Source organism: Penaeus chinensis, chromosome 36, assembly GCF_019202785.1.
Source record: "Penaeus chinensis breed Huanghai No. 1 chromosome 36, ASM1920278v2, whole genome shotgun sequence".
Lineage (NCBI taxonomy): Eukaryota > Metazoa > Arthropoda > Malacostraca > Decapoda > Penaeidae > Penaeus > Penaeus chinensis.
The window spans coordinates 5,625,758-5,643,257 of record NC_061854.1 but is presented as its reverse complement, the minus strand read 5'-3'; the positions used below and the strand labels follow the sequence as shown (position 1 = coordinate 5,643,257).

At 38.9% G+C, this 17,500-nt stretch overlaps 1 protein-coding gene across 1 annotated transcript in view; it reads left to right on the top strand.

Moving 5' to 3' along the window:
• LOC125044672 (neural-cadherin-like) overlaps nt 1-15,227 on the top strand; it is a 155,455-nt gene extending 140,228 nt beyond the window's left edge. Inside the window, exons 17-27 of the mRNA XM_047641481.1 lie at nt 1,063-1,227; nt 2,827-2,964; nt 3,119-3,265; nt 3,382-3,655; nt 3,757-6,029; nt 6,160-7,072; nt 7,180-7,369; nt 7,936-8,171; nt 9,619-9,828; nt 10,117-10,272; nt 10,562-15,227. Coding sequence (XP_047497437.1) covers nt 1,063-1,227; nt 2,827-2,964; nt 3,119-3,265; nt 3,382-3,655; nt 3,757-6,029; nt 6,160-7,072; nt 7,180-7,369; nt 7,936-8,171; nt 9,619-9,828; nt 10,117-10,272; nt 10,562-10,674 — 4,815 coding nt within the window. The 3' untranslated portion in view covers nt 10,675-15,227. The remainder of the gene's footprint in view (nt 1-1,062; nt 1,228-2,826; nt 2,965-3,118; nt 3,266-3,381; nt 3,656-3,756; nt 6,030-6,159; nt 7,073-7,179; nt 7,370-7,935; nt 8,172-9,618; nt 9,829-10,116; nt 10,273-10,561) is intronic.
• Nucleotides 15,228-17,500: the final 2,273 nt, after the last annotated feature.

Here is a 17,500-nt window from a genome sequence, read left to right as displayed (position 1 = left end):
TCATTCTGAATATTTTGAAATAGATTATGAATAAATTCATGGTGTTCAGTTGTAATACATCTGTATATTTTAACATTTTACAATTTTTATTTTAATAGACATCCATATCTAGCTAATTCAGTCATGTTCTTGAAGTTTACTAAATAGATCAGAAAAATAAGGTGCTAGTTTCAGATGAGACATTCTTGCTCAGCATTTCTTTTTACTTTGACAAAGAGTATAATCCATGTGTGACATTTGGTTAAGATACTTTTAACCAAGAAAATTGGTCTTAATATTGCTTATTGAAATATGACAAGTTTGGGTATGATAGGATTTCTTTTAATCAGGTAAAAGTGACCTGATGTAATTTCTAATTGAAATATTCTTTTAAGAAGCTCTTGCCTTTTTTTATTTAGTTTCTGTATTTCTAACTTTCTTAATTAACAGTGTCTAAAATGAATATAACTTGTTAGCTACTAATATTTAGTTAAACTGATAACAAAGTTGCTATGTACAAGACATAGTTGGTATTGTAACAAAATAATGGTTAATGAATTAATCTTGATAATTAACTAAGTTTTAGTTGTTTACAGTAATTATCAAAAGTAATTTTGATTCATACTCTATAACCTACAGTTTATATGTTCTTACTCAGTAATGTAATAGTTTGTGTATGAAGTATAATCTATGCACCTGATCATTAAAAGATTACAGTTGTGCAGATTTTCCAAAATTATGTACCCCAACAATGATAGTCATTGATATTTGAGGTAAAGCTATAATTTTCTGTAATCATCCAGTATATATACCATGTAATTTCCTTTGGTAAAACTTCTCATGTATATTTTCATGAAAATTGTGTTTCTTCCCCCATCTAAAAATCTCTCTACCTGACAAATTACACATATTTTTGTCATTTTCCATTTTCTTCACTTCATGTCATCACTTTCTGGCTCTACTGATACTTTTAACCAAATCTCATGTTAGTTTGATGCGTTCAGGTATACAGCAATTATACAATTATACATTGGTATAATCATTAGGCTACACATAATCTCACCAGCCCTTCTATTTGCCCAGTATGAGCTCAAACTGGTGGCTTCAGACAATCGTAATGAGAACCACACCACAGTTGTCATTCACGTCAAAGATGTGAATGACAATCCACCCATGTTTGACCGTCCACTGTATGAGACGCAGATCACCGAGGAAGATGACCGCAGCCTGCCTAAAAATATCCTCACGGTCTCTGTCGCTCTCAAATCTCTCTTAAGCTTGTTATTTTGCACCATCCACTTATCTGTGACCTGACTGCATTAGTTTACTAGTTGTTTTATGTGATTCCAAAGTGTTTCAACCAATATCATTATTTCTTTGTTAGTCCTTCCCACACCCAACAACAAATGCGATGCACACGACTAACGCAGATTATGAACCCAAGCTTTTAGTTACCAAATTATGTACCTTTGCTGTTTACTTACAGCTGCATGTCTCACCTCAGTGTACTGCTGATTTTAATTTTCATTTTCTTTTTCTTATTTTTCTTTGTTTATTTTTATTAATACCCATCAAAGTACTTCCAGATTATTTTACCCCTCTATTCCAGTGCCGTGCATGTGCAGCAGATGTGATAACCTTTTGATTTTACATTTATGTTTCTGTTGTTTCACTGCAGCAAGCATGCTCATGAAGTATCCATGTTTACTGTTTTTGTTTTTGTTTGTTCTCCGGATGCTTGTTTGGTGGTACACAGTACGAACTAGCTCTAGTGGCCACCGATAGTGTCAACGAAGCTACCACCAAAGTAGTTATCCATATCGCCGACGTCAATGACCGCCCTCCCGAGTTCGACCGATCAAAGTATGAGGCCACAATTGAAGAGGAGAGGAGTGATGGTTTGCCAATTCGACTGCTCAAGGTAGACATTTTTGGAAGGACAGACAGGGAGAGGGATAACGAGGAGAGAAGAGTATTTGAATTTAAAAATTATATCTATAAATGTATCATGTATTTACCACGTGTGTTCTGTAGATTGAACTTTATTTGTTTCCTTGTGGATTTAATGTGAATGTGTTTAAATGCTGCCTGTGACAGATAATTGCAATTGGAAATCTATTGTGACCTTTAAAGAAAAGAACCTCGTTATTCCATAACCTTTTATTTTTATTTATTTATTTTTTTCTGATAATGGCATCAAGATGTTACAAAATCCCAAAATGAGTCTTAACCCATTTAATATATCTTTATACAATTGAAAAATGCATTGAAGAGGATATAAATTATAAATTGTGAATGCTAAAGGAATACTGTGAAGTTGAACCTGCCACCAACAAAGTTTGCTGCCAAGTGATAGAATTACTGTTACTGATAATATTGTATTATTGCTTGACTTTCATCTTGAACTGCAGGTAATGATTTATAAATATGTTATAGAACTTTTTTTTTATGAAAGGTTCTTTGTTGGAAATCCCACATTATCATCAAGCTTGAAAAACAAACACTGCACTTGCAACATTTTTTTTCATTTCTAATGACACAACTAAGTCATACACATATTGCAGCCTGTGCCTTTTGTTTTATGGACAAAACAATTTTGTATTCTGCATAAATGCATGACCCCGTAGGGTTAAGTATTATTTGATTGTAGGGCATGTTACTGTAACCTTTTATCTTAAGTAATCCAATTATTATATTTTTCTGTTGCCATATTTGAGTACAAATTTTTTCATTTTTATATTGGTTTATCAAAAAATGTTTCTGCAAAAGACTACATTCACTATTGACATATATAAATTTTCTTTATCTCTGTTAAGATTCTTGCTAATAGATATAATCATTAAACAGGTAACTGCAGCTGATGGTGATCGTGACCGAGTGCAGGACATTGTGTATTTCCTCACCGGCCAGGGTATTTATGTAGACAACCCAGACCAGTCTCAGTTTGAAGTCAATCGCACCTCAGGAGAGATCTTTGTCAAGAAGGTTAGTATTTTCAGTTTGTTAGCTTCATGCATAGAAGAAATTATTTTGATTGCAGAATTCGTTGTAAGTTGGAGGATTTTAATAACTTGGTGAATATTGTAGTTTTAGAAGTATATTGAACTGATATGATATTGATACTATTCTTCCCTTCCAGCCTCTTGATCGTGACCATCCTAAAGGCAGGCCTACTTGGAGGTTCACAGTGTTTGCCCAGGATGAAGGTGGCACAGGTCTGGTGGGTTATGCTGATGTCCAGGTCAACCTGAAGGACATCAATGACAATGCTCCAGTGTTCCCACAGGTTTGTAGAGGTCTGAGAATTTTTGTCAATTGCACTGATGACTGTGTTATCATTAACAAATTAATTATTGTAGACTTGATTAGATGGTAGATATTTATTTATTGTATTTTCTTCAGATGGTGTATTTTGGCAATGTGACAGAAAATGGCACACAAGGTATGGTTGTTATGACCATGACAGCAGAGGATTATGATGATCCCAATGAAGGTACTAATGCAAAGCTTACATACTCCATTGAGAAGAACGTCATTGATGAGAACACAGCAATGCCCATTTTCGAAATTGAGCCAGATACTGGAGTGATTAAGACAGCCGTGTGCTGCCTTGACAGAGAAAAGACCCCAGATTATTCCATTCAAGTGGTTGCAGTGGATGGAGGAGGTCTAAAAGGTATGATTATTCCTTTTGTATTTTTTTTTTTATACAACTAATTGATCATATTACCAATTTTGTGTTTTGTATATATATCTAAAATTTACCTTTACTTACAGGAACTGGTACTGCAAGCATAAGAGTCAGAGACATTAACGATATGCCACCCAGGTTCACTAAAGAAGAATGGGTAACAGAAGTAGATGAAACAGAAGGGGCCCTTCTCCCTGATCAAGCCATCTTGACAGTAACAGTTCATGATGAAGATGAAACGAATAAGTTCCACTACAAAGTGATTGAGTCATCAGGATTTGGTGCCGATAAGTTCACTATGGTTAGAAACAATGATGGCACAGGTTCCCTCAAGATTGTACAGCCACTTGACTATGAAGATCCTATGCAGCGCAGTGGGTTTAGATTCAAGATCCAAGTAAATGACAAGGGAGAAGACAATGATGCAGAGAAATATCATGTAGCATATTCATGGGTTAAAGTAGAATTGCGAGACATCAACGACAACAAACCACAATTTGAAAAACCAAACATTGAGGCACCAGTCTTTGAAAATGCAGAGATAGGAAAGAATCTAAAGACCTTTAAGGCTACAGATCCAGACCAAGGTGGGCAGAGCAAGGTCTCCTATGCTATAGATCGAGCATCAGATCGGAGGAGACAGTTTGCCATAGATAGCTCTGGAACTGTCAAAATTCAGAGAATGCTCGACAGAGAAGAGAATCCACGACATTCTGTTAAGATCCTGGCCATTGATGATGGTACTCCAGCAAAAACAGCTACTGCTACACTTACAGTTATAGTCCAAGACATTAACGACAATGCCCCTAGATTCCTCAAAGATTACCGTCCAGTCTTACCTGAGAATCAGTCTCCAAGAAAAATAGTGGAAGTTTTGGCAACTGATGATGATGACAGATCTAAAGGTAATGGACCTCCTTTCCATTTCCGTATGGATTCCACAGCATCAGATGAAATTCGTGCATCCTTCAAGGTGGAGCATATTCCTAAAGGAGCTAATGGTGATGGCATGGCAGTAATATCTTCATTAAGAACATTTGATCGTGAGGTTCAGAAAGAATACCATGTACCTATTGTCATCAAAGATGCTGGTACACCTCAAATGACTGGCACCTCAACATTGACCATCATAATTGGAGATGAAAATGACAACAAAATGCAGCCTGGTGCAAAAGACATTTTTGTCTATAACTACAAGGGACAGGCTCCAGAGACACGCATTGGTCGAGTCTATGTTTATGACCTTGATGATTGGGATTTACCTGACAAGAAGTTCAAATGGGCAGCAGATTCACATCCCAATTTCAAGCTAAATGAAGGTGATGGTATGATCACAATGAAGCAACATACCCAGGAAGGAACGTACTTCCTCCAGTTCCATGTTTATGATCGAAAACACACGCAGACAGATGTTGAGGCCAATGTAACTGTAACAGTTAAGGAAATTCCTGAAGTAGCAGTCGTCAATTCAGGGTCTATCCGTATTGCCAACATGACAGATGAGGACTTCATCAGGATATGGGATTACAGGAGTCAGCGTGTGGTTCGTAGTAAAGCAGACATGTTCCGAGAGAAAATAGCAAGACTTGTAGGAACAAACATTGAAAATGTTGATGTATTTAGTATACAGTTGAGACAAGAAAGACCACCAATCACAGATATCCGCTTCTCAGCCCATGGGTCACCTTACTACCATCCAATAAAATTGAATGGCCTTGTCCTGCAACACAGAGCAGAGATTGAAAGTGAAATTGGTATCAATATCACTATGGTTGGTATTGATGAATGTCTCTATGAAAATGTTGCTTGTGAAGGATCTTGTACAAACCACCTAGTTATATCAAATTTGCCATACATGGTGAATGCAAACAAAACATCATTAGTAGGTGTAAGAACAGAAGTGATACCTGAATGCACTTGTGGAGCTCGTAACTTCTCTGCAGAAGAATCCTGCCGTCCAAACCCTTGTTATAACGGTGGCCGATGTATCGAAGGGAAATCAGGAATTCGTTGCAGATGTCCAGAGGGGTACGATGGCCCCCGTTGCCAGATGTTGAGACGTACTTTCCGAGGTAATGGCTTTGCCTGGTTCCCAGCCCTAGCCATGTGCGATAACTCACACATCAGTCTGGAATTCCTTACAAGACGAGCAGATGGTCTTCTCTTCTACAATGGACCCATCACACCTCCAGAAACAGATGAAATCATTGTGTCCGACTTCATTGCTCTTGAACTAGAAAACGGTCGACCAAGATTGTTGATAGATTTTGGTTCTGGTACCTTGCAGCTCAAAGTCAACACCAAAAACCAGCTTAATGATGGAAGCTGGCATAAAATTGACATATTCTGGGACACAGAGGTAAGTTCACATTTACATTATTTTTGTTTACACAATAGTTGAGTTTCCGTTTGTATACTTTCCTGATATTCAGTTTTTCATATTTCTTATCTACCTTTTCCAAACAAAACCAAATCTTTTTAAATTGCAGACTGTGAGAATGGATGTAGATCATTGTGTAGCAGCAGAAGTTCAAGAACCTGAAGATGGTAGTGACCCCATCTTTGACCCCTCAGGCTGTCAGTCCAAGGGCACCATTCCTCCATTCAATGAATACCTGAATGTTAATGCCCCACTTCAGGTTGGTGGCTTGGCACATGAGCAGCCAGATCCCAGCTTGTACAAGTGGCAACATGTACCACATGGCCGACCCTTCAGTGGGTGCATCAAGAACCTCATGGTCAATAGTGAACTGTATGATCTTGCCCGTCCAGGCCTGTACCGTCATACTCAGATGGGTTGCCCACAACTGGAGGAGGCCTGTAGAACTAATGCTATTGTGCCAACTTGCGGACCAAATGGTGTGTGCTCAGGATCACTGTCTCAACCAGTGTGCAAGTGCAAACCAGGCTGGACAGGTCCAACTTGCGATGAACCCACAAATTCCTCCTACTTTGAGACACAATCCTATGTAAAATATGCACTATCATTCAAGCCTAACTCCTTCAGCACAGAAATCCAACTCAGATTCCGTACTTGGCAGGAATATGGTGAACTGTTCAGAATTTCAGATCAGCATAATAGAGAATACGGCATCTTGGAGATCAAAGATGGAAGGTTACGTTTCCGCTACAACCTGAACAGTTTACGGACAGAAGAACATGATTTATGGCTGTCTGCAGTGGCTGTTAATGATGGCATCTGGCATTCTGTAACAGTGGAGAGACACGGCTCTACTTCAACTCTGAGGATGGATGGTGGTGAAGGGCGACGCTACAATGAAACAATGGCATTCTCAGGCCATATGTTGATGGATGTTGACAAGCAGGAGGGTGTATATGCAGGAGGAAAGGCAGAATACACAGGCATTAGAACCTTTGAAGTATACAATGATTACAAATTGGGTAAGTTAACATTTTTGTTGTGGATAGAGTTGTGCTTTATTTTGGCTGAAAGGCATTTAGTAAAGTGTTTCTGGTTTCTTAATAACCATACATTTTCTGATTTCCAGGTTGCTTGGATGACATCAGACTTGAGGGCAAGCATCTTCCCCTTCCTCCAGGCCTCAATGGCACCCAGTGGGGTCAAGCCACAATGTTCCGTAACTTGGTCAAGAACTGCATTTCTCAAAACCAGTGTATCAATGTCACCTGTCTGGCACCATTCACATGCAAGGACTTGTGGATGAAACATGAGTGCGGGTAAGCTTTCTAAAAATGTGATAGCTTTCACAGTTTTTTTTTGTTGTTTTTTTTTGTAATAGTGAAATTGCTCATATATCATATACTTGACCATTATATCAGTTTATAGAAAAAATATTTATATTTTCCTAAGAAAAAATAAAAGTAAAATGCTTAGTTTATTGAACTTATTGGGGGGAATTTGAAAATTGTAATGTACCAGTTGTGGTATTATCCAGTTTGAATCCCAGTTAACTGAAGTAGCCCAGCAAATTAACATGTATTTTGAACCTAATATTGCATAGACTTGTAATATAGCACATAAAGTAAAAGCAGGTACCCAGATTGGCATAGCATGTCAACTTCTTTGGGATTGTATGTTGAGGTGATGTAAAAGTAAACTAATAGTGCTCTCTCTCTATTTTTGCTGCCCTCATCTTCTTGGGAACTGGTAACATGGATTTATCAACACCACTTACACATTTATATTTTTATCACTGTGTTGTCCATGGATTGGTTTCTTTACACCTGCATGCATCTTTTTCCTGCTTGTATTTTCAATGTCTTCAACTTTGCCTTGCCTATAGCTGTGAGGATGGCACCGTACTCTCTAGCGACAAGCAAGAATGTGTTGACCAAAATGAGTGTTTGAATGACCCTTGTCAGAATGGAGGAACATGTCATAACCAAGAACCTTCATACATTTGTGACTGCCCTCGAGGGTATTATGGCAAAAACTGTGAACTACTACAGGAGGGCAGGACAGTTCGCTTGAGTCTTGGCGCTTTAGCTGCCATACTAGTTTGTCTTCTTATTATTTTAGGTGAGAAATTACAGCACTTTCAGTCAGATGAAAGAGCATGTTATAGAATCTATGAATACTGTACACCAAAAAATTATAAAAAAAGGGAGATCTTAGAACAAGGTAAGATGGGTACAAGGATCATAGCAGCTGTTTGTTAAGTCAGTCACTATCAGGTAAGACAGAATGACTGTTCGTGTGTTGAGTCTGTGTGAGAGGATCAGTATGTTTCAAGTTATTTACATTCAAACTATAGTATTCAGTAGGTACACAATGCATGCTTTTAGGCCTCCACCTCATCCTTCAGGGTTTGGATACTTCCACTAACCTGGGTTATCAGAGATGACCCCTGATCCCATAATAAGGAGCAACAAGCAGCAGGTAAATAGTTTTGTTTGGTCATTCATTCCCCAGCTGCCCAGAGGGATCCATTCACCATCATGGCGACTGCCTCAACATCAACGAATGTGAGCTATGGCAGCCTTGCAGTAATGGAGGAGTATGTCGGGATCTTGAACCTGATGAGGGCGGATATGTGTGTGATTGTGTTGATGGTTTCCAAGGATTAGATTGCACACGACCCCTTACGGAGACTGTTCTTAAACCATCCACTGATTTTGTTGTTGCCATTGTCATCTGTATTCTGGTACTGCTAGGTAAGTTACCATTTGTATTGATATTGTGAACAAAGGATACCAAAGGCAGGTATATTCACCATTTCTTTTTATTGATACAGAAAATTCAGTTGGCATATGTGTTGGATTCAGTCAGCTTTGGAATACATACAGTAAAATAATTAGTCATCTTGTATATTACAATATTGATGACAAAGAAATAATAATAAAATAATAGTAGATGATCAAGTATGGCTATCAAAATAGTCATACACAATGATTGCAGTGCATAACCTAAGTGCCAGTAATTACATATACAACAGTAGTAAAACCCTATATGTTGTCACTGAATTTACACATTTTAAAAATAACTTAACAAATAATTAGGATAAATACAACGATTAGCATTTTTAGGGACTTACACTTAAAGTAAAAATATATAAGGCATTTCATGACACCAAATAGTCTTTCATACGATATTCAGTAACATTTTTTCAGTGTATGACAAATAACTTAAAATAAAAATATATCAGGCATTTTATGACACCAAATACTCTTTCATAAAATATTCGGTAACATTTTTTCAGTGTATGACAACACATGAATCATAAGTTCATGTACACTATTGATTTTTCAGAGGATATTTTTACAGTAGCTATAGTTGTGGTTTGTCTATATGTTAAGAGCTATTCTATAATTTTAATTTATGTGTGTTTTTAGTATTTGGAAATAAATTTAACTTGTCTATCTAAAGAAATATATACAAATGTTTTTTATTCTTTAAAAATCATATTCTTTTTATGGAGACAAAATAAAAGATGTTTCTTTTAATGTGCTTGAACCTTTCTCCCTAGTTTTGGTGCTAGTGTTTGTGGTTTACAACCGGCAAAAGGAGCGTCACTTCCCTAAGGCTGATCCCTATGATGATGTGCGTGAGAACATCATCAATTATGACGATGAAGGAGGCGGAGAGGATGACATGACAGCCTTCGATATCACCCCACTGCAGATCCCAGTAGGGCCAGCCATTGGCAATGGGGGACCTCTTCTGGGAAAAATGCCATGTGAGTACAGGGAACAGTGTCAGGATGATGCAGAAGGAGGAGAATGAAAGAAGGGAAGGACAAGCATGTTTGTTGGTGAAAACATCAATGCACACACATACTGGATGTGTGTGTGTTCAGTATAATTCTGTATTTGTTTTATGAAATATTGCTTTGTATATTATTTGATATTCCAAAAAAGGAATCATTCTATGGAAATTTCCTTTTTAGTTTGTTATACATACACTAATTATTACTGAAATACTTCTGAGATGTGTATAAACTTTACTTAAATGCTATTTTTAACAGATGGTCCTGGTGGACAGCCTGATGTTGGGGTGTTCATTAGTGAACACAAGAATAAGGCTGATAATGATCCCAATGCACCACCATTTGATGATCTACGTAATTATGCTTATGAAGGAGGTGGTTCAACTGCAGGTTCTCTCTCATCTCTGGCCTCAGGTTAGTAATGATTATATTTGTATATATTATATGTGAAGTGTTCATTGACTGTAGTATTAACCTAAGAATTATATACTTGCTCTAGATTCAGCAAGTCAGCTCTTCTCAAACAATATTAAAGCAGTATTTAAAAACTACATTGGAAAAAGTCTGTGATACTTGATATTTCAAGGGCCTTATCAATATTTAGGGAAATTAAGACCCTTGGACTTTGTATGCAATTTACTGTAATTACTACTGCATATTATCTAGAGATAAGCAGTATCATGACTCTTATCTCTGTCAACAGGCACTGATGACAACGAACAAGATTTTGACTACCTGAACAACTGGGGTCCACGCTTTAGTAAGCTGGCTGACATGTATGGTCACGGAGAGTCTGAAGAAGAGGAGGACCATTAAGTGGTGAAGTTGTAGCCTCACTATGTTACTCATCTCATTGCTGAAGCATCTTCCTCAACACCATCGTGAAGCACTGTTAAAGTTCTTAACCTGGGAAAACTCAGGGCATCGGCTGGGGGGGAGGGGTCCGTCCCTCTTTTGCAAGAACGATTGGCCCATGTGGAGAGATAACTTGTTTTAATATTGCCCTTTGTCATATACATGTTGCCTTAAATAGATCATTAAATCAGCAATATCTACATGATTAAGAAGACATGAATCACATCAGTATGTCAGTGAATGAAAGCTTTACTGGTGCTATATTTAAAATTAAATCAGATGCTCGTTTAGGTCTGACTTGCCAAAAAAAAAAAGTAATGAATAAATAAATAAATAATATTAAACAATATTTAATGACTAGTTTCCTGTATAGCATAACTTTGAGAGTAAGTTGAGGGATGTGGTATAGTTCATTTATAGAGGATAAATACAGTATTAGATACTCATGGAGTCCCTTGTATGTAATATATAGCTTATTCCCTGCTGTCCTTATATGTGGTAGTAGGAAGTGTATCCTCCACTTGGCCTGACTGAGGGCGGCTGCAGACCAAACGTGGCCGTCCCGGAGGCTTAAAGCAGGTCCACCCCAGAAAGAGACTGGTCCTCCCTCCTTAGGTCATGTAATGCACATGACACCCCCCCACAGTGCCAAGACTTTACAATGAGGTGATGGAAGATGCCAGTGTTCAGTGTAGAGTTAAAGCTCCCTCTACAATCATTTGTAGTGATAAAAAGTCCTATCTTGTAAAGAATGTAAGGACAGCCACCCAAGGCCGAGGCAGTGCATCATTGTCATTTGTGATTGGTGGGAGAAGAACTAACATTCCATAAAAGACAGTTGTGTGATAGTATGGGATGAAAGGTGAAGAGTCTTGGATTGAGTATTTACATGTTTTTGTTATGACCCATGTTACGTGCCAAGTACCCCAGGCAAATCTGTTTTGATTTGTGCATTATTGACTTTTAAAAAAGTGCATTTTTGTGCTATACCTATTGATTTTATTTGTTTGTCCTCATTCACTACAACTGTGAAGCATATCAAGACTACAAGGGTTTAATGTATTGCACCACAGACTCTGAGGACAGCATTTATTGGTTCTCATGTGATGAGTTATATACTCTTATATGTGTGTAGGGGAGCGTGGGCCATTCATAGCCTCCCCCTGTATACTACTCTCACCCTTAGTTTATACCAGGTCAGTACTGCAACTCCGTGCATTCTGCAGGCTCCACCAAGGCCTGTACACTCACAAATGAATCTCAGGCAGTACTGAAATATCCTGTGTGAGGAATGTGTTTGAATGTATGTAAAGTTTTTGTACATGTGTAGATATTTAAGGAGGAGATAGATGTCTCAAAGAATGAAATAGTTCTTTTTCAATATTTGCTCATCTGTATGAAAGCTAGACAGCAAGATCAGGTAGACATGTGACGACAGCTTCATTACTGTAGGCATTCACTGATTAGTAAGTTTGTTACTGAACTGTAGTCTTCTCTTGGTGTCTTGCTGTGCAAGTTTTTGAAAGAAGTGACAATTGATTTTTTCTCAAGTGCTGATGTTTGTAGACTGGGTCAGTCTCTGGTGAAGAGGCCAGGGCTTTTCCTCCTGCATAACAAAATATCCTTTTTATAAAATCTGATTTTCATCATAACATTTGTGCTGCAAAGGAAGCAATAAAAGCTTGCTTGTTTCATATTTCATTTTCAGCTGCTTTGATCTGATTTCATTAATATAGAAATAAAAGCTCCTGAGGTGATGTTTCATCACTTCTAATCAAATATTTCCTATGTCGTGCAGGCATTCTCTTGGTTAGACCTGTGCCTTTTCACCCAAGGTGACCCTCCCCCACAAAATCCCTCAAGTCAGTTACCCTCCCATTCCTGCCCCCAACACCCTCCAACCCATTCCAGCCCTGGCGCAATACAGGCTGTTTCAGCTCACCGCCCACCTTCCCACCCATAGGTCTCGCCTGTGGTGATGCCCCCTCCCCTCAGAGAAGGAACTGTTTTTCGTTCCACAAGTTTATTCCTCAATATGTGTTGACAGATTGTCTTTGGATCCACAAAATCATAGACTGAGTAAAGCATTATAATATTAGATAAAGAATATATCAAGAGTGAGAACTCTTCATCACCACACAACATAACCTCAACAGCACTGCCATATTTGGTGGGAGCAGGCTGGGTTGTTTAGTCATTGGCTTCTTATAATATGATTAATTATTATCATTATTTTATTATTATTATCATCATCATCGTAGTGTTAGAGCTATTGTGCACAAGTTGGTCATAAAGAGAACGGAGCTGGTCTCGGGCATATTTCAGTGGCTCCTCTCTAGGTTCTTGGACCAATTGTATAAATTATTATCATGTATCTTGAATAGGAGAAGTTGACACTTGAGTTTTCTTGTGCAGAGTCATCCCTCATCCCTCACATATGCACCAACTTGACCCAGCTCCAGACTCCCCACACTTATTGTTTCCTTCCTCTGATTATGACTCGGTCAAGGCGACCCATTTTGCAAATTGGACTCTGCACAAGACAACAGGCTTCCCCCTGAAGTTAACCGAGCCCAGCCAACTTGTTTTTATAGCATTCCATATACCAGAAGATGTATGTATGAATGCATTATTCATTTTCACATTTTGTATCAAACAAAGAATTAACATCTTGCTAGAATTCTAGGAATGTATAAACTGGGTTTCTCTGATCTGCTGCAAATGATTGATTGTGGCATGACTCCAAGTTTTCCCAGAGATCTTTGTCAGTGAGGCTTCATTTATAGAACATCATTGACAACATATCAAATGCACATGATCAATGATTCCCCCATCATTCACTCCATTGGCTGAATCATTTGTTCCTGTCTTTGTCTTTTTTATATTGCTCTTCATGCCCTGTACCAAGAGTTCTGGTTTATCCCAGGGCCAGAGTGTCATGTGAAATATTAGTAAATGTCATTTTTCAACTATATACTCATCAAATGTCACAAACCTGAGATTTTCTCATTATGTTTTATCTTAGTCTGTTGACTTTTTAAACTTTGGCCCAGGGAACCATGAAAGGTCATTGAGTAGAATAATATTTCCTAAAAAAAAGAGAAAGTTTTGTACCCTTCTTCATGCTGAGTTAAAGTTATCCAGCAGAGATGTCCCAGAAAGGGCAAGAAGCCATAGCAACTAAGCTTTTGTTTGATGTTTTTAAGCTGTGATTTTACTGTGTCTGCATTGTCATCTGAAATAGATTAAAGCCTTTGTGTAAATATCTGTATATCTCTATATCCTAATCCTTCATAAGGCATACACCAAAGAACATTATGTTAAATTACCCTGATATTTACAACTTTAAAGATAACACTACCATTATGGAAAGCTAAAAACAAAGCCATATAATTTATGCACTGATGTATACATCATAAATTTATAAGTGAAAAATATGAAAAGTAATATGACTAGCTATAATGCTAGAAGCAAATGATGTATCAATAATGGACCTATCACACATGAGCGAACAATAATACTTACTTTTAGAAGGTATACAAGAAGTCAATTCAGTTTTTTAAGTATATGTGCTGTTGAATCTAGATACATTTCTTATTTATATTTCTAAAATGCTCCAATATTTTTTTTTTTATTTACATATGTAGTTTTGTCAAAAGCTTAGTCAGTTCTCTCGTGTATGTGCTATCAGAAGTCTCAAACTATATCTGATGAACTATTGACTTGTAAAGCTTCATATTCAGTAAGAGTCATGACATACATTCTCTATAGTTATCTGTTAAATGCTTATGTGGACCTAATGTATAGAAACAATGTAACCCTCCCCCCACACACAGTAACGAAAAAATAATGCATTGAAATTCTGTAAAAATAATACTAGGGAGTATACATTATAAAACAGATCAAATTTCAAATATGTAATTCTGTTTAAAACAATTATTGTGAGTATGAGCTCTGTATATCCGAACTACTGCAATATATATCACTTAACACTTTAATAAGCTGACTTTAATGACGGTCACTTCATAGGCAGTTTGAAGTTATACCCTACACAAAGTAGACATTCCTGGCAATTCATAGGGACATGCTTATTTTTTTCTGTTCCATTTACCCTAATTTGTATGTTTTCTTTGAATGAATGGGAATACAGTCTCCTAGTATTATTTAGCAAGTGTACGTACATGCTAATCACATGCAATATGATGAAAATTATTGGGAAGGGAAGATGATAACTTGTACATTGCTTATTCGTTTTAGCATAGATGTAAATGTAATAAAAAAAATCACAAAGACCTACAGTATCATACAGTAATAAGCATGTGACAACCAATACCCGTTTATTTACCTTGAGCATGTTCACTAAAGATGGGTGATCAAAGGAACAAAAAAAAAGTATGCTCAATTTGTTTACCAATAACATTGATTGTATTTTAGCGCACTAAGATTGTCTTTTAAATCAGCTGTCTAAAAAAAATATATCATAAGTATGAAAATAAAAGATAAATGTTAAATTGTATTAGCTTTTCTCTTACCTATATACGTACTTAGTGAAACGCAATTTTAATAACTCAAGAATAAAACTTTTACTAACTACACAGCACCAACATAGGTTATACTAAAACGTGCTTCCGGCTAGGGATTATCACTAGGTAGTATTAATATTGCTCTTCCACTTCATCCCAGAAGAGCAAATTTACTTCATACTATGTTGAGTATTTGTAACTTTCATGCTATTCCAAAAAGGGCAGTGATCACTCAGTATCCCTTGATAGGAAATTATTTGAATAATTCAATGCAACACAAAACCTACTATGAGCGATAGAGACACATAGTGGATGTACTTTGGGTAAATGAAAGAGATAAGTCTTGGGAACACAGACACAGAACTCTTACTGCTCCCGTCTGCTATACACTTTTTTATGTAGGGTGGATTAGGGTGTGTATACAAAAAGAGATTGCCATGCACAGGTTCCCTGCGCGGGAAAGTGTTCACAAATAATACTTCCCTCTCTCTCTCCCTCTCCCTCTCCCTCTCCCTCTCTCTCTCCCTCTCCCTCTCCCTCTCCCTCTCCCTCTCCCTCTCCCTCTCCCTCTCCCTCTCCCTCTCCCTCTCCCTCTCCCTCTCCCTCTCCCTCTCCCTCTCCCTCTCCCTCTCCCTCTCCCTCTCCCTCTCCCTCTCCCTCTCCCTCTCCCTCTCCCTCTCCCTCTCCCTCTCCCTCTCCCTCTCCCTCTCCCTCTCTCTCTCTCTCTGTAAAGGCTTTATACTGACTGAGCACCATTATACATTGGTTATGCAGGAGTAGTAAAAGGGGGCGGTGGCTTTGACTCTTATTTTCTAAGAGTACAATAGCGACACAGATATAGATCACACGAGACAAGTCTGGGTAAGTGCTGATTTTTGGCGGAGGTCGCGGCGGTCAGCCCAGTGGGGGGCGGAAGGCTGGCTACAATGACCGGAACCCTCCCGAGACCGTAGGCCGGGCGGCCTACCTTAACCGGACAAGCGTTGGGTAGGAACTCTCTGTGGCCTGGGTCAACCTTGGCCTTAAATACCCGGGAATGGCGTGGGGACGCCACCGCCGGTCGGCTTGGGTAAGACCTCGAGAAGCCACGTGGCCCGCAAGCAACCGCGTGGTATTGCCCGGACACCTACTAACGCCTCGCCCTCGAGGCGCCTTAGATTTGCCTCAATGGTGACCCAACTCGGCTGGTTCTTGACTTGTTAATCACTTCGTTCTCGCGTGTGCTGTCCCTGGTGCATCTTCGTGGCTGCTAGTCTTTGTTGTCATATTCATCCTGGTCCCTAGTAAATCCGTCCTTCCTCGCAAAGGCCTTTCTTGACTTCGAACTCGTCCAGACTTCCTCGTAGTCCTCGTCCAGGCCTAACTCGGCGAATTACTTGCCCAATGCACGTGTCCGCAGATCTCGTCCAGGTCCTTCTCGGCTGCGTGCTCGTACGTCCGGCAGGAAGTGTCCTTTTCGGCATCTCATGGCGACTGATACCTGCACTGACGAGCTCCTGGAGTTTGACTGGATCTGCGGCGTCCAGGCAGGCGGCGCCCGTCACAGCATCATGGGGCGACTGGTATCTGCGCTGGCGAGTTCCTGGTCCTTCACTGGATCTACGGGCGTCCTGGCAGGCGGCGCCCTTCCACATCCTAGGCGGCTTAATACCTGCTCTGACGAACATCGTGGTCTATAGGCTTCTGACAATCTTCCGGTGACGTTTTCCACAGCGTCCGAAGGTGACCGTTTCTGCAGCAGGGCCTCCTTCGGTGCCGTGACAGATATCGTGAACTAGATTATACACATAAGGTCCAAGATAGTAGGAGAAAGAAAGACAACAGTTTTTATGGTCGAATTTTCGATAATTTCGTATTTTTTTTCTTTTTCATTTTCTGTTTTACAAGTTAAAGAAGAACTTAGAAGAGAGAGACGGTAGTAGCGATCCGCAAGGACCTAGCTTGATAGAATGAGAACAAAGTAAGGGAAACGACAAATGGCAACCCGCTAGGATTCACTTGAACCATTGTCGTGTCGTAACACAGAAAGGAAATGTAGTAAAATAAGAATTCATGTACAAGTCACACATCACGACTGACACACTCGCGGGTAAAGAGATACGTCATAGATCTTTTACGCCTGCAAATACGACAGCAACAAACCCTATTAATGGAAGGTTTCGGTGTCTTTTGTTCTGCGTGGATGAGTGAGTGAGCGTGTTTGTGTGTGTGAGTGACAGTTAATGAGAGTGAGAGTGACCTCACACAGAGCGAACATTGGTGCC